This window comes from Neofelis nebulosa, chromosome 7, assembly GCF_028018385.1.
Source record: "Neofelis nebulosa isolate mNeoNeb1 chromosome 7, mNeoNeb1.pri, whole genome shotgun sequence".
NCBI lineage: Eukaryota > Metazoa > Chordata > Mammalia > Carnivora > Felidae > Neofelis > Neofelis nebulosa.
In genome coordinates this window covers 70734117-70756126 of record NC_080788.1, presented here as the reverse complement: position 1 = coordinate 70756126, position 22010 = coordinate 70734117, and the positions used below count along the sequence as shown (strand labels likewise).

The 22010-nt window shown below is 37.9% G+C and overlaps 1 protein-coding gene and 1 long non-coding RNA gene across 3 annotated transcripts in view; one reads left to right on the top strand and one right to left on the bottom strand.

Moving 5' to 3' along the window:
- The window catches only part of LOC131516821 (uncharacterized), a 72239-nt gene extending 50563 nt beyond the window's left edge, over positions 1–21676 (top strand). For both annotated transcript variants that reach the window (XR_009264259.1, XR_009264260.1), the window contains 2 exons: positions 13232–13354; positions 21610–21676. This is a non-coding gene — a long non-coding RNA (uncharacterized LOC131516821). The remainder of the gene's footprint in view (positions 1–13231; positions 13355–21609) is intronic.
- LOC131516820 (olfactory receptor 4F3/4F16/4F29-like) lies at positions 10982–11920 on the bottom strand. Its single transcript, XM_058738321.1, has one exon. The coding sequence runs from the start codon at positions 11918–11920 to the stop codon at positions 10982–10984; it is 939 nt and encodes a 312-aa protein (XP_058594304.1).
- Positions 21677–22010: the final 334 nt, after the last annotated feature.

The following is a 22010-nucleotide window of genomic DNA, read 5'->3' as shown; positions in this document are numbered from 1 at the left end:
CTACATGATTTGGCCTCACTTTACCTATGCAAATTTTCTACTATTCTCCTCTTTTTACACTGACTGGCCTTCTTGCTGTTTCTTGAATACAACCAAGCACTTTAGGCCTTTGCACTGACTATACCCTCTGCCTGGGATGAACTTTCCTCCTGACATTTACAATGATAATTCACTTGCCTGTATCAAATCTTTACTCAAGGACACCTTCCCACTGATGCCTACACCCTAACTGCCCTGATGGGAAGTGCAACAAACTGCCCACAACTCTGGACTTTCAGATGCACTTTAACCTTCCCTATTATATTGCTATTGCACTTATTTCCTATTAACTTTCTTTAGAACTTGTTTATTTTGCTTAATATTTATTATCTGGATAGGTGCACAAGAGTAGGAATTATATATAAATATATATATAACTTACATACACATAAAAATGAAAAAATTATGTAAATAAACTTTATATTTATTTATGAATAGTTTTATATATATTTAATGTTTTACTTATTTTATATATATTAAATGTACAAATATATATTTGTTTTGTATATGTATATATTTATATATAAATTATATATTTTTTAAAAGTTTATATTATATATAGTATATTTATAATATACAAACATAATACATATAATATATATAATTTATTATATTTATATATCTAATTATGTAAATATTTTTTGTATATACTTTATAGACATTACATATTTTACTTATATATTATGTGTATATTTATCATATATTTATGTATATAATTTATACATAATAATAAAATATGTAATTTATGTACATAAATATGTATGTATTTTATATACGTTTAATATTTTCTGTATTAATATATATTAAATATACATTAATACATGTTATTATGTATTTTATATATAAATTATATATTTATATATATTATGTTTCACACATTTTATATGTATATTTTTATATATTTAATATATATTAATACATAATATATATTACATGTACATATTTTTTTTAATTTATTGAGATATTCAAAATGCGTACAGTAATGCCTGGCACTCAGTTGGCACCTGATACTTGCTGCATGAATGAAAAATTGAAAAGGGAAGGTGGAGGTTAAATTATAGGGAAAGAATGAGAATCACAACTGGGTTTCTTGGTTTCATGCCTGGATAGATGATAGTCTAAGGAAATGGAGTTTTCAGTGCTGATCACAAGTACCATTTTGTGTCTCTTCAGTCAAAGGATAAATGAGAGATGCCATTAGATATATTACATAGTATCTGGATCTCAGAAGACACCAGGACTGTATTTTATATAATAATGTAGTATCAAATGGTTATACATCAGAAGGGAAATGATTACTCACCAAACAGTGCTGAGAAAATTAGCAAGCAGATTTGAAAACTTTAGATCCCATCCTATTATTTCCACCAAAAATAATTTTAAGGTGGATAAATTATTTTAGAAATACATGTTTATGAATATTCATTATGTGTTCGAATGGAAAAGAACTAAGAATAAAACTTAGCCACAATAAAGAAAAAAATAAAAAGTCAGAATTTGAAACTTCCACAGATGGGGCGCCTGGGTGGCTCAGTCAGTTGAGTATCCAGTTTCCACTCAGGTCATGATCTCGTGATTCACGGGTTAGAGCCCCGCATCAAGCTCTGTGCTGACAGCTCAGAGTCTGGAGCCTGCTTCAGATTCTGTGTCTCCCTCTCTCTCTGCCCCTTCCCTGCTCATGCTCTGTCTCTCTATCTCTCAAAAAAAAATAATAAACATTAAAAAAATTTTTTGTATCCTAGGAAGATGGTGGCATAGGAGGACTCGGGCTTACCGTGCGTCCTGCTAATCACTTAGATTCCACCTACACCTGCCCAAATAACCCAGAAAACCACCAGAAGTCTAGCAAAACGGAGTCTCCGGAGCGAAGCTCAGACGAGAGGCCCACAGAAGAGGGTAGGAAGGTCAGAGAGGCGGTGCACGCTCCACGAACTGGCGGGAGGGAGCCGGGGCGGAGGGGCGGCCTGCTGGCCAAGCAGAGCCCCCGAGTCTGGCTTGCAAAAGCGGAGAGGCCGGATGGAGTGTGTTCCGACACCAAGAGGGACTTGACATCTGGAAAGTTATAAGCTAACAGCTCTCCTCGGAGAAGAGGAGGGCTAGAGGACAACGGGAGGACAAGTTGTTGAGCTCCGGACGACAGAGCTCAGCTTGGCGGGGAACAAAGGCGCTCGCCAGCACCATCTCCCTCGCCCATCCCCCTGCCAAAAGCCCAAAGGGAACCAGTTCCTGCCAGGGAACTTGCTTGCACCACACAAACACCCAACTCTGTGCTTCTGTGGATCCATCCTTCTGGCAGGTCTGACTCCCTCCCAGTGCTGCAGGGCCCCTCCCTAAGCAGATCTCCAAAGGAAAAGCGAGCTGAGCCTGCCCCTCCCACACACGTGCACCTTGCCAAACCACCCCAGCTAATGTGACAGATCCCCAGCACCACAAGCCTGGCAGTGTGCAAGTAGCCCAGAAGGGCCACACCACCCCACAGTGAATCCTGCCCCTAGGAGAGGGGAAGAGAAGGCACACACCAGTCTGACTGTGGCCCCAGCGGTGGGCTGGGGGCAGACATCAAGTCTGACTGCAGCCCCGCCCACCAATGCAAGTTATTCAAGACAGCACAGGGGAAGTGTCCTGTAGTCCCACACCACTCCAGGGACTACCCAAAATGAAGAAATGGAAGAATTCCCCACAAAAGAATCTCCAGGAAATAATGACAGCTAACGAACTGATCATAAAGGATTTAAACAATATAACAGAAAGTGAATTTGGAATTATAGTCATAATTAATTAATATAGTCATTAATTAATCACTGGACTTGAAAACGGTATAAAGACCAGCAGAGAACCTCTTGCTACAGAGATCAAGGGACTAAGGAACAGCCAGGAGAAGCTAAAAAATGCTATCAATGAGCTGCAAAATAAAATAGAAACAACTACGGCATGGATTGAAGAGGCATAGGAGAGAAAAGGTGAATTAGAAGATAAAATTATGGAAAAAGATGAAGGTGAGAAAAAGATAAAAAATCCAGGAGTATGAGGGAAAATTTAGAGAACTAAGTGATGCACTAAAGACAAATAATATGCACATAATTGGTATTCCAGAGGAGGAAGAGAGAGGGAAAGGTGCTGGAGGTGTATTTGAAGAAATAATAGCTGAGAACTTCCCTGACCTGGGGAAGGAAAAAGGCATTGAAATCCAAGAGGCACAGAGAACTCCCTTCAGACGTAACTTGAATTGATCCTCTGCATGACATATCATAGTCAAACTGGCAAAATACAAGGATAAAGAGAAAATTCTGAAAACAGGTAGAGATAAACGTGCTCTAACATATAAAGGGAGACCTATAATACTCGTGACCGATCTCTCTACTGAAACTGACCGATCTCTCTACTGAAACTTGGCAGGCCAGAAAGGAATGGCAGGAAATCTTCAACATGATGAACAGAAAAAATATGCAGCCGAGAATCCTTTATGCAGCAAGTCTGTCATTAAGAAAAGAAGGAGATATAAAGGTCTTCCCAAACAAACAAAAACTGAAGGAATTCGTCACCACTAAACCAGCCCTACAAGAGATCCTAAGGGGGATTCTGTCAGTGAAATGCTGCAAGGACCACAAAGTACCAGAGACATCACTACAAGCATGAAACCTACAGACATCACAATGACTCTAAACCCATATCTTTCTATAATAACACTGAATGTAAATGGACTAAATGCTCCAACCAAAACACAGGTTATCAGAATGGATAAAAACACAAGACCCATCAATTTGGTGTCTACAAGAGACTCATTTTAGATCTGAGGACACCTTCAGACTGAAAGTGAGGTCATGGAGATCTATCATGCTACTGGAAGTCCAAAGAAAGCTGGAATAGCCATACTTATGTCAGACAAACTAGACTTTAAATGAAAGGTTGTAACAAGAGATGAAGAAGGGCATTATGTAATAATTACAGGGACTATCCATCAGGAAGAGCTAACAATTATAGAGGTCTCTGTACCAAATACAGGAGCTCCCAAATATACAAAACAATTACTCACAAACATAAGCAACCTTATTGATAAGAATATGGTCACTGCAGGGGACTTTAATCCTCCACTTACGACAATGGATAGATCATCTAGACACAGGATCAATAAAGAAACAAGGGCCCTGAATGATACATTGGATCACATGGACTTGACAGACATATTTAGAACTCTGCATCCCAAAGCAACAGAATATTCTTTCTTCTCAAGTGCACAAGGAACATTCGCCAAGATAGATCACATACTGGGTTACAAAACAGCCCTTCATAAGTATACAAGAACTGAGATTATACCATGCATACCTTCAGACCACAATGCTATGAAGCTTGTAATGAATCACAGGAAAAAGTCTGGAAAACCTCCAAAAGCATGGAGGTTAAAGAACACCCCACTAAAGAATGAATGGGTCAAGGGGTGCCTGGGTGGCTCAGTCGGTTAGGCGGCCGACTTCGGCTCAGGTCATGATCTCATGGTCCGTGGGTTCAAGCCCCACAATGGGCTCTGTGCTGACAGCTCAGAGCGTGGAGCCTGTTTCGGATTCTGTGTCTCCCTCTCTCTGACCCTCCCCCGTTCATGCTCTGTCTCTCTCTGTCTCAAAAATAAATAAATGGGGGCGCCTGGGTGGCTCAGTCGGTTAAGCGTCCGACGTCGGCTCAGGTCACGATCTCGCGGTATGTGAGTTCGAGCCCCGCATCGGGCTCTGTGCTGACTACTCAGAGCCTGGAGCCCGTTTCAGATTCTGTGTCTCCCTCTCTCTCTGACCCTCCCCCGTTCATGCTCTGTCTCTCTCTATCTCAAAAATAAATAAATGTTAAAAAAAATTGTTTTCAAATAAATAAATGTTAAAAAAAAATTTTTTTAATAAATAAATAAATAAATAAAAGAATGAATGGGTCAACCAGGCAATTAGAGAAGAAATTAAAAATTATATGGAAACAAATGTAAATGAAAATGCAATAATCCAAACGCTTTGGGATGCAGCCAAGGCAGTCCCGACAGGAAAATAAATTGCAATCCAGGCCTATCTCAAGAAACAAGAGAAATCCCAAAAGAAGATCTAACAGCACACCTAAAGGAAATAGAAGCAGAACAGCAAAGACACCCCAAACCCAGCCGAAGAAGAGAAATAATAAAGATCAGAGCAAAAATAAACAATACAGAAGCTAAAAAAAAAAAAAAAAAAAACAAACCTGTAGAACAGATCAATGAAACCAAGAGTTTGATTTTTCATAAAATAAACAAAATTGATAAACCTATAGCCAGATTTCTCAAAAAGAAAAGGGAGATTATCCAAATAGATAAAATCATGAATGAAAATGGAATTATTACAATCAATCCCTCAGAAATACAAGCAATTGTCAGCTAATACTATCAAAACTTATATGCCAACAAACTGAACAACCTGGAAGAAATGTACAAATTCCTAAGCGCCCACACACTGCCAAAACTCAAACAGGAAGAAATAGAAAATTTAAATAGACCCATAACAAGCAAAGAAATTGAATCAGTTATCAAAAATCTCCAAACAGGTAAGAGTCCAGGACCAGATGGCTTCCCTGGGGAATTCTACCAGACATTTGAAGCAGAGATAATACCCATCCTTTTCAAGCTGCTCCAAAAAAATAGAAAGGGAAGGAAACTTCCAGACTCATTCTATGAAGCCAGCATTACTTTGATTCCTAAACCAGACAGAGACCCAGCAAAAAAAGATAACTACAGGCCAATATCCCTGATGACTATGGATGCAAAAATTCTCAATAAGATACTAGCAAATCGATTTCAACAGCATATAAAAAGAATTATTCACCATGATCAAGTTGGATTCATTCCTGGGCTGCAGGGCTGGTTCCACATTCGCAAATCAATCAGTGTGATACATCACATTAATAAAAGAAAAGAGAAGAACCATATGATCCTCTCAATCAATGCAGAAAAAGCATTTGACAAAATTCAGCATCCGTTCTTAATAAAAATGCTCGAGAAAGTCAGGATAGACAGAACATACCTAAACATCTTAAAGGCATATGAAAAGCCCACAGCTAATATCAACCTCAATGCAGAAAAACTGAGAGCTTTCCCCCTGATAACAGGAACATGACAGGGATGTCCAACCTCACCCCTGTTATCTAACATAGTGTTAAAAGTTCTAGCATCAGCAATCAGACAACAAAAGGAAATCAAAGCCATCAAAGCTGGAAAAGATGAAGTCAAGCTTTCACTTTCTGCAGATGGCATGATATTATACATGGAAAACCCAGTAGACTCCACCAAGAGTCTACTAGAACTGATACATGAATTCAGCAAAACGCAGGACACAGAATCAGTGTACAGTAATCAGTTGCATTCATATACACTAATAATGAAGCAACAAAAAGACAAATAAAGAAACTGATCCCATTCACAATTGCACCAAGAAGCATAAAATACCTAGGAATAAACCTAACCAAAGATGTAAAAGATCTGTATGCTGAAAACTATAGAAAGTTTATGAAGGAAATTGAAGGATATAAAGAAATGGAAAAACATTCCATGCTCATGGATTGGAAGAATAAATATTGTTAACATGTCAATACTACCCAAAGCCATCTACACATTCAGTGCAATCCCAATCAAAATTGCACCAGCATTCTTCTCGAAGCTAGAACAAGCAATCCCAAAATATGCATGGAACCACAAAAGACTCCAAATAGCCCAAGTAATATTGAAGAAGACCAAAGTGGGAGCCATCACAATCCCAGACTTTAGCATCTACTACAAAGCCGTAATCATCAAGACAGCATGGTATTGGCACAAAAACAGACACATAGACCAACGGAATAGAATACAGACTCCAGAACTGGACCCACAAACATATGGCCAACCAATCTTTGGCAAAGCAGGAAACAATATCCAATGGAAAAAAGAATCCCTTTAACAAACGGTGCTGGGAGAACTGGGCAGCAACATGCAGAAGAATGAAATGAGGACACTTTCTGACACCATTCACAAAAATAAACTCAAAATGGATAAAAAGGACCTGAGTGTGAGACAGGAAACCATCAAAACCCTAGAGGAGAAAGCAGGAAAAAACCACTCTGACCTCAGCCAGAGCAATATCTTACTTGACACATCCCCAAAGGCAAGGGAATTAAAAGCAAAAATGAACTATTGGGACTTCATGAAGATAAAAAGCTTCTGCACTGCCAAGGAAACAATCAACAAAACTCAAAGGCAACCGGCGAAGAGGAAGAGTTATTTGCAAATGACATATCGGACAGAGGGCTAGTATCCAAAATTTATAAAGAGCTCACCAAACTCCACACCCAAAAAACAAATAACCCAGTGAAGAATGGGCTGAAAACATGCATAGACACTTCTCTAAAGAAGACATCCGGACGGCCAACAGGCACATGAAAAGATGCTCAACGTCACTCCTCATCAGGGAAATACAAATCAAAACCACACTGAGATACCAACTCACGCCAGTCAGAGTGGCTAAAATGAACAAATCAGGAGACAATAGATGCTGGCGAGGATGTGGAGAAACGGGAACCCTCTTGCACTGTTGGTGGGAATGCAAACTGGTGCAGCCACTCTGGAAAAAGTGTGGAGGTCCCTCCAAAAATTAAAAATAGACCTACCCTATGACCCAGCATTAGCACTGCTAGGAATTTACCCAAGGGATACAGGAGTGCTGACGCAAGGGGCACTTGTACCCCATGTTTATAGCAGCACTTTCAACAATACCCAAATTACGGAAAAAGCCTAAATGTCCATCAACTGATGAATGGATAAAGAAATTGTGGTTTACATACACAATGGAATACCACGTGGCAATGAGAAAGAATGAAATACGGCCTTTCATAGCAACATGGATGGAACTGTAGAGTGTTATGCTAAGTGAAACAAGTCCTACAGAGAGAAAGACAGACACCGTATGTTTTTACTCTTATGTGGATCCTGAGAAACTTAACAGACCTGGGGGGGGGGGGGGGAGGAGGAAAAAAAAAAGAGGTTACAGTGGGAGAGAGAGCCAAACCCTAAGAGACTCTTAAAAACTGAGAACAAACTGAGGGTTGATGGAGGGTGGGAGGGAGGACATTGTGGGTGATGGGTAATTAGGAGGGCACCTGTTGGGATGAGTACTGGGTGTTGTATGGAAACCAATTTGACAATAAATTTCATATTAAACACACACACACAAAAACACACAAACAAACATTAAAAAAATTTTTAAGTGGATATACGTTTTAGCAGGTAAAAATCTTTTGGGAGAAATTACAATGTGAATAAAGAATTTAAATGATTATGATCCCCTATTGATTCTAAATATATCAATCTCTAAAGGAAGTAATCTGAGATACAGATAACATATATAAGATTTTCAAGCAGAGTACAAAATTAAAGATAATCTAATTGATCAATGAGAGAGGAATAACAAATATAATTATGATTCTCATATAATGCAGTAGTATGTATGTATTTAAAATTATTTTGAAAAAAATAAAATTAAATTAAAAAAATAAAAAATAAAAAAATAAAAAATAAATTAATACAATTATTTTGTACTACATCATTTGATAATGAGAAAAACTTCTCTGAATGTAATATTCATCAAAAAGGCAGGCAGGATAAAAATGGAGAGACCATTAAATGTCCCTTTTATAAATATCTATTTGTATTTAGGCAGAGAAAAACACTACAAATTAGCGTATCAAAATATTGCCACTAATTATCTCCACATAGTGATTTTATGGATGATTTCTACTTCATCTCTAATTCAAAGGAAGCTTTTCTTTTTATCAGAAGAAAAAAATTGTATTAGAAAAAATTGTACTTTCTTAAGTAATAAAACATGGAGGAATTCACATCAGAAATCATGGAAAATACACTCTTCTTAGAACCAGAAATGTATTTATCAATACCCTTTCGATTATACAGGACAAAGCCACACCTCACACAAACTTAAGCAAGAAGGTTAATGTCTTCGCCCATTTATTAGCTCAGCTGGTCACCAAATTCATTAGAGGGCAAGAATGAAGCTGAATGCCAAAGACTGTTGGAACCAAGAAACTAGCCACTGCCAGCTTCTATCTGTAAATCCTATGTCTTTTTCCACACATGTTTTTTCAGTATCCCAGACTTGATTTTTGACAGCAGGAGTATGATGGCCAGCAGTTTCTCCATATCACAGCTGAAAAAGGGATGAGCTTGTTTTCTCTCTGTTCTTGGGTCTACCACCCTGAGGAAAAGCTCAGATTTGGCCCATCTTGGTCAGAGGCTCATACCTGAAGCCTTCACCTATGGCTAAGAGATGTGTCATCAAGACTTGGTTCAGAAGCATCCTTTAAGCAAACAGAAGTCGTCAGAGAGGTAGGATTTACATGTCGCCTTCAGTCATATGACATGACATGGTTACGGCAAGACAAAACTACATTTACCAGGAGAAGCAGGTTGCTGATTTGAGCAAATAACAGACTAGATGTCCACTAAAAGTAGTTATTTCTTCAGAGTACAAAGAATGACCTTTAAAATTAAGTGATACAGAAAATCTTCAGGTACTATGCAGTTGGCGAATCTGTCTTATCATACATACAGGCCTGATAGAAGAGAAGAAAGACATAAGATTGGGAGGAATAGAAATTTTTTTAAATCAGAGAGGAAGCTGGCAATCCCTGCTAGCCTACTGAACATTATTTAATCAGTAAAAGAGAAACCTGGAATCTCCCCTTTAAAGACACTACTTCCAATCAAATCTTAGGAGACTGAGTATAAGTGCTAGCTACTAAACTGTTTTCCAAGTATCCATCAGGGGTGTCAAAAATAATGAATGAATGATAAAAATAGCAATGGAAATCTAAAGAAAACACAAATAAATTAGCAAGTGACATTGTAATTTCATTAATAAGGACCACTTACAAGACAATAGGAATACTGATTAACTGGTTAAGGACTATGTGTAAGGATACATAAGGTTGAGAGTTATTTGTACTACATCTCTGAGAATGAGACTCGGTTCTTCTCTGTTAAAATGGATATGAACTGAAATTTCTAAATCCATGTATACAAATCCCACATTCTTATAGAATATAATACAGTCATATACAAAACACCTCCAAAACTAAAACTTAGCTTGCAATGACTCAAACCCTGTAAATGCAATGGGAATAGTATTATTTCAGAAGAAGAAAAAGGAAGAACCTGGCTAGTTACAAACAAAAATGATAACGAATCTTAAAGAACATAGGAGTTAGATAGTCTGAAACAGAGTACAAACAAAAGTCAAAAGGTAAATCTTGTGAGACCAACCAGCTCTGTCCAGACAGAAAGGTGGCCTGGACTAAGGATCCATTATTTTTCTACTTCTGATGGCAGGCCTATCCTCAAAGGCATCAAAATCTCATGTGATTATTTGAGTGTCCAGGTGACTCCTCTTACTCCAGTTCCCTCCTCATTAATGTCCTTACCATCACTTGACTTCTCATAAATTTCCCTTCACTGAATTAATCAATTAGGCTTACATGAAAGTTCAGACCATTTGCTGATCTTTTACAGCAAATTAATCAATTGACACCTTGATATACGTATATATTTCTATCTAGTATCAATTTATTTAGTGTCAACCAGCATTCCCTTATGTAACGCACTCAGACACTGAAGAGACACAATTTTAAATTCTAGACCACAGTAAATTCATCAAGGTAATGTCTCCCGAGAGACAAGCAATTGTCCTTCTCTGGGAGCTACTTGTTTTTACACCACATGCTTCCTTCAACCAACCATAGGCAGCAACACAAACTCTCAGTTAAGATTTTTTAAGACCCTTGTTATTTTAATCTGGGACAACTCAGTGGTAGTAAGGTACGTGGAACCTGGTATTCAAACTATAGATATGTAATGTTACTTCAAGTCAGTAAGGAAATTTTGTAATACTTGTGTCATTTAAGAAATCCTTCTATAAATAATAAACCGACTACACACTTTCCTCATTGCCACTTTCATCTCTTTGTTCCTGAATGTATAGATGACTGAGTTAAAAAAAGGAGTGAGAACTGCATCAAAAACAGCAAGATTTTTGTCTAGGTGTGAGGTGGGGTGAGGCCAGATATAAACAAAGATGCAAGGGCCGAAGAACAGAATCACCACCATGACATGAGTTGACAAAGTGGAGAGGGCCTTAGTTGTGCCTGCTGAAGAGTGTTTCCGAACAGTGATCAGGATAGAAATGTACGAGACAATCAATATGAAGAATGATCCTAGAGATATGAACCCACTGTTGGCTATGACCATGAACTCTAGACGGTAGGTGTCTGTGCAGGCAAGTCTGATGAACCGAGGAAAGTCACAATAAAAGCTGTCTAACACATTAGGGCCACAGAATGGCAATGTTATTACAAAAACCAGTTGAATCACAGAGTGGGTCAAGCCAATTACCCAGGCAGCAACTGTAAGCAAAATACACATTTTTCGGTTCATAATAGTCAAATAGTGCAGAGGCTTGCATATGGCAACATATCTGTCAAAGGCCATGGCGATGAGCAGCACCATCTCCACGCCACCAATGACGTGGATGAAGAAGATTTGAGTGATGCAGCCACCAAAGGAGATGACCTTACGCTTTCTGAAAAGGTCATAAATCATCTTCGGAGAAATGACACAAGAAACTCCCAGGTCAATGAAGGAGAGGTTGGCCAACAGAAAATACATGGGGGAGTGTAAGTGAGGGTCAGAAATCACAGTGAGCATTATGAGGGAGTTTCCCATCATGCTTGCCACATAAAACGTAGAGGAGAACACCAAGAGGAGAAGTTGGATCTCCCAGGAATCGGTGAGTCCCAGGAACACAAACTCTGACACCACAGAGTGATTTGCTCTATCCATTGATTTATCCACTAGAATGTTACAGACAAAAGAAAACATGAAACTAAAATGAAAATGTTAATGAAGTTCTACATTAAAATGATTAATTAATCAAGGATATTCACATTGTTAGAACAAGATATCTCCTCAATTCCTTCTCAGGGTCATTATTAAATATGCATTTTACTGGGGTCACCTAAAGCAGTTGAGTCACTTCCACATACAGTATTCCTAACACAATGGCTGCAAGGACTCTGGATCTATAAACAAGAAAATGATGCAAATATGAAAACACAGATGTATATAACAAGGATCAGGAGGCACGGGGAAGGTGGTGCAATGCAACACAAACAGAAAAAGAAAGAAGAGGTAAAGATTGCATTTGCCAGAATTCACTGCTATTGCTTTTTTTTAATATTTTAAGTTCATGCATTTATATTGAGAGAGACAAAGACAGCACCAGAGGGGGAGAGCAGAGAGAGAGGAAGAGAGAGACAGAGAAGGAGGGACAGGGAGGGAGGAAGGGGGCGGGGGATATGGGAGAAAGAGACAAAGAATTCCAAGAAGACTCCATGGTGCCAGCAAACAGCTTGATGCAGGGCTTGAACCCACCAACCATGAGATCATGACCAAACCAAAGTCGAACGCTTAACTGACTGAGCCACCCAGGCACCCCTCACTGGTACTATTTGAACTGTTCATACAACAATTCCTCAGTCATTCAAGTCGTCTTATTTCTTACCCTCAACTCATCTCAGGCACATATTATGTCTCTTGTAGTAGGTCTTATACCACTACCTACAATCACTTTTGCAATTCACACTAAGCCCACAGGGTAGTGGCGAGCTAAGGAAACCTGACTTAGGATATAGAGGTGACTTGGGTATATGCCAGGACCAAGGGCAGGATAGATGTTTATGGCACAGAGTACTTGCATGAAACCCAAAAACTAGAAGTACCTAGAAAGATGGTTAGCAGGACTCGCCCGAGGTATGCAAGGAGAATGGGGTGTTATGGGAAGTTAAGGAAGCCAATGCCATTTATCTGTCCAGAGTCTTTAAATCTCTGAAGTTTGTGAACCTTGGTTATAGCTATTGGAGCCCTAAGCTTTGGGAGTTTGGATGAAGATATGCCCAGTAATGTCACAGTTACAACATAACCATTGACTCTCTCCCATCCTTCCATCAACCTTAGCTCTTTTATTTTTCTTATCTCATCTCTTCCATTTCAATTCTCTCAATTGTCTGAGATCCAATGCCAAGTCTGACAGTTCCCTGCCCCTAATTTTGCATGACTACATGAATCTCTCTACTTCTTACCCATTTTTTTCAGACTAAAATGTTGCCATGTAGGAGATATATTCTCTTGCCTGTGTGTCAAACTGCCTCTCCAGCTCTCTGGTTCCCATAATACTTAGATTTGCTGCTAAGAGGTGAAATGATCTGAAAAAAAGAGGTAGGTTGCAGAATAAACAGTAAGTACTGGTAAAATAAAGATACATGAATGCACAAAAAGCTTCATAACTGGAACCAAAAGGAAAGAGCAAGAAAAACCTAGCAATAGAAAAAAAAATGGATTCTAAAGCTTTCCCTTTTTAAAAAAAATTTTTTTAATCTTTATTTATTTTTGAAGGAGAGAGACAGAGCATGAGCGGAGGAGGGGCAGAGAGAGAGGGACACACAGAATCTGAAGCAGGCTCTAGGCTCCGAGCTGTCAACACAGAACCCAATGTGGGTATCGAAGTCACAAGCCATGAGATCACGACCTGAGCCGAAGTAGGATGCCCAACTGACTGAGCCACTCTGGTGCCCCTTGTCCTTTAATATGTGTATTTATATATGCACACATGTGCACACCTCAGTTGTACATGATGAGTGAAATCAGTCATAAAAATACCCCACAGACGCATCTGGGTGGCTCAGTTGGTTAAGCGTCCACAGCTCAGATCATGGTCTCGCAGTGTATGAGTTCGAACTCGGTGCTGGATTCCGTGCCGCCCTCTCTTTCTGCCCCTCCCCCACTCACACTCTTGTCTCTCTCTTTCCCAAAAATAAACATTAAAAATTATTATCCCACTAACTCATTCATGATTACCTAGTCCAAGCTAATAATTTACAAAGGAGAAAACAGTAGTCCAGGGAGGAAAAAACAACTAGTTACACAGAATCCAGGTTTTCTAGTCTACAATTGACTTCAGACTCCATATGCTAGAAAAATGATAAAGTGAGAAGAGGTATGCCAAACCTAGATCTACTTAGTCCAAAACAGCAGCCACTCCTTCCATATGGTTATTAAGTGAAATTAAAAACCTATTTCCTTGGTTGCACTAGCCACATTTCAAGTGCCCAACAGCCTCCTATGGCTAGTCGTTAAGTATAGGGTAGTACAATATAGAACTTTCCAAACCTTACCCATCACTTAAAGGTAAATCAAAATCCCATTTCCTCTATGAAAACTTTCCTAGTAACTACACTTTATACAAATGTCTTTTCTCTCTTATTCCTAGAAGTCAGGAAATTTAAACTTTAATGGAAAAATAATAATTAACCACATTAAAAATAAACCACAATATATAGCATCTTAGGAGACATTCCAGATGTCTACTTTTGGCCAAAAAGGACACCTAAGAGTCTGTGAAATTCAGAGACATCTTTACAAAGGAGAAAGTGTTATCAGTTTTGAAAAACCAGTAGGAGTTTAATAAGCTAAGAGGAGAAAGGAAGGCCTTTTGAGAAGAGATAATAACTGCTCTCTTATTAGAGCAAATCCTTTGCTACTAATCATAATTCCTCAATGGTTTCAATTTCTTTAACATTTTATTTCTTTATGAGACAGAGAGCACCAGCAAGGGAGGGACAGAGAAAGAGGGGGACAGAGGATCCAAAGTGGGCTCAGAGCCAGCAGCACAGAGCCCGATGTGGGGCTCCACTCACGAAATGTGAGATCATGACCCGAGCCGAAATGAGACTCTCAACCCACTGAGCTACCCAGGGTGCCCCCTCAATGGTTTCAATTACAGATTTTCTTTCCTCAAATATATTATAAGTTTAAGAGGAAAAGGACCATTTCTTCTGGTTCTTGTGTTTCCTAAAATACAAAATAAGTAGCAAGGATATCCTGATTATTTAGTTGATAACACTTCTCTGAAGTACAACCATTTTCTCAAGTCCATCATTTTTCAGTTTCTGTTTTTCTCATCTACCATGTTTTTCCATGAAGTCCAGCATGCATAAAGGAACTCTTCACATTCAAAACTAAGCATTAACATAGTTCCCAATCACTCCCTAAAGGATGCCTGGTATTCTTGCTATAAATTTCTACTTGGGAATAGGCAAGCCTCATCTCAACTCTTACAATGGTTCATGGTTTAACTTTCTGAAGTTTTAGAAAACAAGAAGCAGCACGTAAAAGGAAAAGGAAGACCGGGCGTGAGGTGGCAGGTTCCAGTAACAGCCAACATACCAGGAAATTTACAGTTTCTATTTTCCAGGCTTCACGATATAATTAGTAGTCATCTTCCATGCCATTGTTAAAGTCAGAAAAAAAATAATGATTTTTTTCACTATATTTTAAAAGTTTCTAAAATATTTAACGATGCAATCTTAGAGTTGGAAAAGTATACATTATTTTCATGGTGCATATTTACTAAGGACTTTCACACATTTAATGCTTTTAATTATCTGTAGGGGTGGATATATCTGATAAAATTATTTTCATTAATAGATGAAAAATCTGAAATTCGAAAAAGTAACTTACATAAAAACATAGTTAGTTAGTTTGAAATCAAATACCAGGTCTTCTGATTCCAAATCCAGTGCTGTGTTGACTACATAAAAAAAATATGGATGTTTGCTCATGGTCTAAAACAATGATACCTCCTATAAATTTTAACCAAGCATACAAAAAAAAAGTACACCTTAAGCTGGCACAGTATAGGTCATTATATTTGAATAAATGTGGAAAGAATTCCCTTTTATTCAGAAAAATATTCTATCCCACCCACATAAACATTTAATACATATATAAATTAACTTACCCAAGGTTTATAGCTACTTGTGGCAGATCCAAGACTTAAACCTACATATTAGTGTACAAGTTAAAGGGAAGGGAGAAAGGTGGTTGCCAATTAGAATAGGGGGAAAAAACCAAAATCCACCAAAGTTTTGGTGCTAGTCAAAGATTCACCAAGGTCTGGCCCATTTATTCATAAAAAGTCATGGTGATTGACAGACAAGAAACATCCAAGCTAGAGACAAAAACATAGAAGCCATTCAAACTTTGACGTCATGAGAAAGAAATATTTGCTTAAAGGATAACATATGAACAGATAAAAGAAAGCTAATGGAGGAAACATGAATGGCCAAAAAAGAACAAATACATAGTATTTGTCATCATCATTATTATACTGCTAGTACTACTATTTTTACATATTATCTGCCTTTTATTTTTTTTCATTTTTTTAATGTGTATTTATTTTTGACAGAGAGAGACAGAGAGAGAGACACAGAGAGAGAGACAGAGCATGAGCGTGGGAGGGGCAGAGAGAGGAGGAGACACAGAATCCAAAGCAGGCTCCAGGCTCTGACCTGTCAGCACAGGCTCCCCTATTATCTACCTTTTAAAAGCCCTGTTTCTATATACAAAAATCAGGTAGAAAGGAATGTCAAAGAATTAAGGAACGGCTCACTTTCATACTCTAATCAGTGATCAAATTGAGAAGACTAAGTAAAAGACATAGATTTAGGGCTGAGCTATCACTGGTGCCATTCAAGAGAGCAGAGAAAATCAAAACAGAGAAAGTCATGATTTTAGGGAGATAACCAATGGTGCCAAAGTGGAGAAAGTAAAATCAGGAACTGACAAATAATGTCAATCATCTAGGGGAAGAGGTTTGGGAAGGGGGGGGAATGGGGAGATAAGGCAATATGCTATGTGCAGAAAATGTGTAGAGTGACAGATATCTACAGTAATGAGATAAAGGGGTTCCAAACAATTCTGAGGATCTGGATGAAGCTGGGTATCACAAACTTAGACGAAAGCCAGAGGAAATCTTTTTGTGACACCATTCAGAAATGTTCACGAACTGATACCCATTATTTTAGAGCAGTGTATTTATTTGGCACAATAAGGAGAATGGGGTATCAAAACAGAGATCCTTTGTTCATTATTTTTGCTTCCTAAATTGTACATATAAGCGAGATCATGTGGCACTTGTCTTTCTCTTATTTTGCTTAGCATTATACTCTCTCAATCCATCCATGTTGTTGCAAATGGCAAGGTTTCATTCTTTTTATGGCTGAACAATATTCCATTGTGTATGTATTTACCACATCTTCTTTATCCATTTAGATATAGACACTTTGTTTCCATAACTTGGCTATTGTAAATAATGCTGCAATAAACACAGGAGTGCATACATCCTTTTGACTCTTAACAATTGAGAACAAACTGGCAGTTACCAGAGAGGAGGTGGTGAGGGGATGGGTGAATTAGGTGAAGGGGATTAAGCGTACACTTATCATGATGAGCACTGAGCAATGTACAGAACCTCTGAAACATGATATTGCACACCTAAACTGGAATTAAAATTACAAACTTGACAACAAACTAAACGCATTCCCTTGAAAAACAGAGACAGAGAAAGAAAGAAAGAGACCCTTGGAGGCCTGAGGTCACAATGAAATTGTTTGACCAAATCACATACTGGGCAATGCAGCAAGCGGAGCCACAGATGAGCTGACAACTGGAGAAAACACAATACAGATCAGAGATAGTAAAGGCAGGTACAGTAATTGTAAGCCTGTGGCAACTCTATGCTTTACTCTTTCTCCCATATCTTCGTTCTCAAATCTGGATTCCCATTAAAAAGCAACTTCAGTACGACATTATGACTATAGTTAACACTGCTCTATGATCTACAAGAAAATTGCTAAGGGAGTTAATCCTAAGAGTTCTCATCAAAAGGAAAAATTTTTTCTTTTTATTTAACCTATGAAAAGATGGATATTAACTAAATCGACCGTGTTTGTCATTTCACAATATACATAAACCAATCCATCATATTCTACACCTTAAATTTATATAGTGATGTGTATCAATTATTTCTGAATAAAGCTGGAAAAATCTATTTCACTTTCTTTCCCATACCTTTCTCTATACAGTTGCCCCAACTCTTCCCTCCTGTACAATTCCTGCTTCTGCTCATTTTCGTATACCCTTCCTCTCTGGAAGCATAGGAACCTGTGAAGGACGGTCTTCTTATAGAGTATGGTCCACCAACCCCTCCGCCCCTCTTCACCACCACCACCTACCTAATCTGTCAAAAGATCTCATAACATCAGGCTCAGGGAATCAGAGGAGTTCCACACACTGAATTTCCTCCCGTGCATAAGCATTGCCCATATCCTTCCACTCACCCTCCCTAGGACAAGAAGCTAAACAAAACTCTGCTATTTGGAGAAAGGCTCCTAATTTAGCTATAGCACAAGGTGGTGACCAAATGATGCATTAGAGTTCTGGGATTCTCAGCCTGAGGTCATGAGTCCAAGGGAACGGTCTCACAGGATTATCAGGGAGGGAAGAAAAAGGTGTAGGATTTTCTCATACAAAATAAAGAGCTACATACTTTTTAGATTTTTTTATGATATAATCCAGGGAAATCTCTATTGAAAGGAAAAATGTATTTTATGTTTTTTTAAATGGGAAAAAACTCGAAAAGTTTCAGCAAAACAGCTGTAGAACTTAGAAATCTTGACACATTTTGTCAACGAAGTCTCTTTGTGTGTTCAAAGGTCCAAACGACAAATAAGAACAGCAAGCATGAGTAAATATGAAAGGCTCAGAATAATGAAGAAGGATGTGAACACTTGGGGTACAAACAGATTAGGACAGAAGGCAGAGAGTTGGAGATAGAGAGGTGTGGGCACACTTTCCTTCCCCCGGAAACAATAGGAAAACAACCCAAAGAATGGTCAGAGTGCAGCAAATTGGAAAAATAGAAGATAATTCAACCAAAAACTGTTAACACACAATTAAGTACATTAAGATTATTACATTCAAACTGAGTCCCTGAATATAATTTTCTTGGATTTGAAATATATTAAATATGAAAAACATGAAAATAAAATACATTTTCAATAATAGCATACAAATTAACCATTACAGATACCTTCTTCTACTCTGGTAAATCAAATATAAGCCGAACTAGTGGAAAACAAAAAATAGAGTGAATTGACAGTTCATAAAGGAAGAAAAATTAAAAGGCCAATAAACATAGAAAAGTACAAAATTTGGAAGCAAAAAGTTGGTGTTTGTCCTTTCCACACTACATCATGCCCAAGGCCATCCAAGGAGTATCTAGAATATATTTAATTTATCTCACTATTAAGTATTAATTAAAGGATATAGACATAGTGAAGTTCCCTTTGTTCCTCACAGATTTTTGCCTAGTAGACATACACACACTATCCATCCAGTCAGACAACCCCAGATATTTATGGCCTGTTGAACATTAACCAGTGTTACATCTGTAATTCAGCAATCTTACTAGAATTTCTAGGCAAAAGTACCTACAGATACCCTAAATTTTTTCACGGTTTTACGGAGATATTGGCATATGATACTGTGCAAGTTTACTAAGTATACAGCATGATTCAATACACATATATGTGATAAAATAATTACCACAATAAGGTTCATTAACATCTCCATCACCTCACTATCATTACTTTGTGTGTGGTGATAACATTTAAGATTTACACTCAGGGTGCCTGGGTGGCTCAGTCGGTTAAGCCACCGACTCTCGACTTTGGCTCGGGTCATGATCTCGCGGTCGTGAGATCAAGCCATGTTGGGCTCTACACTGACAGTGCAGAGTCGGCTTGGGATTCTTTCTCTCCCATTCTCTCTGCTCCTCCGTCCTGTGCATCCACACATGTGCTCTCTCAAATCAATAAACACTATAAAAAAGATTTACACTCTAAACTACTATATTATACACAGAAAATTGTTATCTATTGTTACTATGCTATACATTAAATCCTCAGAACTTATCCTTCTTATAGCTGCAAGTTTGTACCCTTTGGACAACATCATCCCATTCCCCCTACCCCTTGGTCTTAGCAGTCAACATTCTACTCTCTGTTTCTAGGAGTCTGACTTTTCAAAACTCCACGTAACAAAGAATGGATAGTATTGGTCTTTCTCTGCCTGACTTATTCCACTTAGCATAATGCCTCAAGGTCTACCTACACTCTTACAAAATCAGGATTTCCCTTTTTGATGGCTAAGAAATATTCCTGTGTGTGTGTGTGCGCGCGTGCACGCACACACGCGTGTGTACCAAAGCTTCTTTATCCATATCTCTACCAAAGGACACTAAGGTTGCTTCCATGCCTTGGCCCTTGTAAATAATGCTGCAATGAACACAGGTGTGCAGATAGCTCCTTGACATAGTAATTTCATTTCCTTCAAGTATATGGCTACAAGTGAAATTGTTGCCTGATATGCTAGTTCGATTTTTAATTCTTAGAGGAACCTCCAGACTGTTTTCCATAGTGGCTGCACAAATTCACATCCACCAACAGTGCACACAAGTTCCATTTTCTCCACATCCTTGCCAATACTTGTTATCTCTTATTTTTTTTTATAATGACCGTTCTAATAGGTATGAGATACTACCTGATTTGCATTTCCCTGATGATTAGTGATACTGAGCAACTTTTCATGTGTCTATTACCGTTTGTATGTCTTTGGGGAAATGTCTATTCATTCCTTTGCCCATTTTTTGATTGGATTGTTTTGCTAGGAGTTCTGTGCATATTTTGGGTAGTAACCCTTTGTAATTTGTTGCAAATATTTTCTCCAATTCTATAAGCTTTATTTCTCCTATATAGAAGGTTCTTAGTTTAGTGTAGTCCCACTTCTTCATTTTTGCTTTGGTTACTGTCATTTAGTGTTCTATCCAAAAAATTGTTGCCAAGACCAATGTTGAGATGTTTCCCTATGCTTTCTTCTAGTAGTAGTTTTACAGTTTAGGGTCGTATATTTAAGTTTTTAATCCATTTTGAGTTCATTTCTCTCCTTGTGTAAGAGAGGGATCCAACTTCAGTCGCTTGCATGTGACTATCCAGTTTTCCCAACACCATCTGTTGAAGAGACTATCATCTCTCCATTAAGTATTCTTGTCAAATATTAGTTGACTGTATATGCAGGGGTTTATTATGGGCCTTGGATTCTATTTCATTGATGTATGTGTCTGTTTTTATGCCAGCACCATACTACTTTGATGGGTATAGCTTTGAAATAAAGTTTAAAATTAGGAAGTGTGAGATCTCCAACTTTGTCCTTCTTTCTCAGGATTGCTTTGGCTATTTAGGATCTTTTGCCATATGAATTTTAAGATGGTTTTTTCTGTTCTGGTAAAAACAAAATGCCATTGTAATTTTGATAAGCATTGCATTGAAAATATAGAAGTATAGAATTAATCATTATAGAATTATAATGATAAGCTTTAAACACTAAAATATTCTTTCAATCCATGAACACAAGGTATCTTTTGATTTTTTTGTGTGTCTTCCTCAATGTCTATAATCAATTGCTTTGCATTTTCAGTGTATATATCTTTTACTTCTTTGTTTAAACCTATGTTTAAGTATCTTATTCTTTTGATGCTATTGTAAATTAGATTATTTCCTTTATTTCTTTTTCAGATTGTTCGCTCTCAGTGTAAGAAATGAAGTGATTTCTGTACATTGGTTCTGTATCCTACAACATCACTAAACAAATGCATTTATTAGTTCTAAGTTTCTGGTAGAGTCTTTGGGATTTTCTGTATTTAAAAAACTCTTATCATCTGCACACATAGACAACACATTTCCTTTCTGATTTGGATGTCTTTTACTTCTTTTTCTTATCTATTTAACATGACTAGGACTTCTAGCACTGTGTCGCAAAGCAGCAGCTAGAGTGGGTACCTCCGTCTTGTTCCTAATCTTACAGGAAAAGGTTTCAAACTTGCACCATGGAGTAAGATGTTTGCTATGGTTTTATCATAAATGGCCTTTATTAGCTTCAGTACATTCCTTGTATACCCAATTTGGTGACAGCTGTT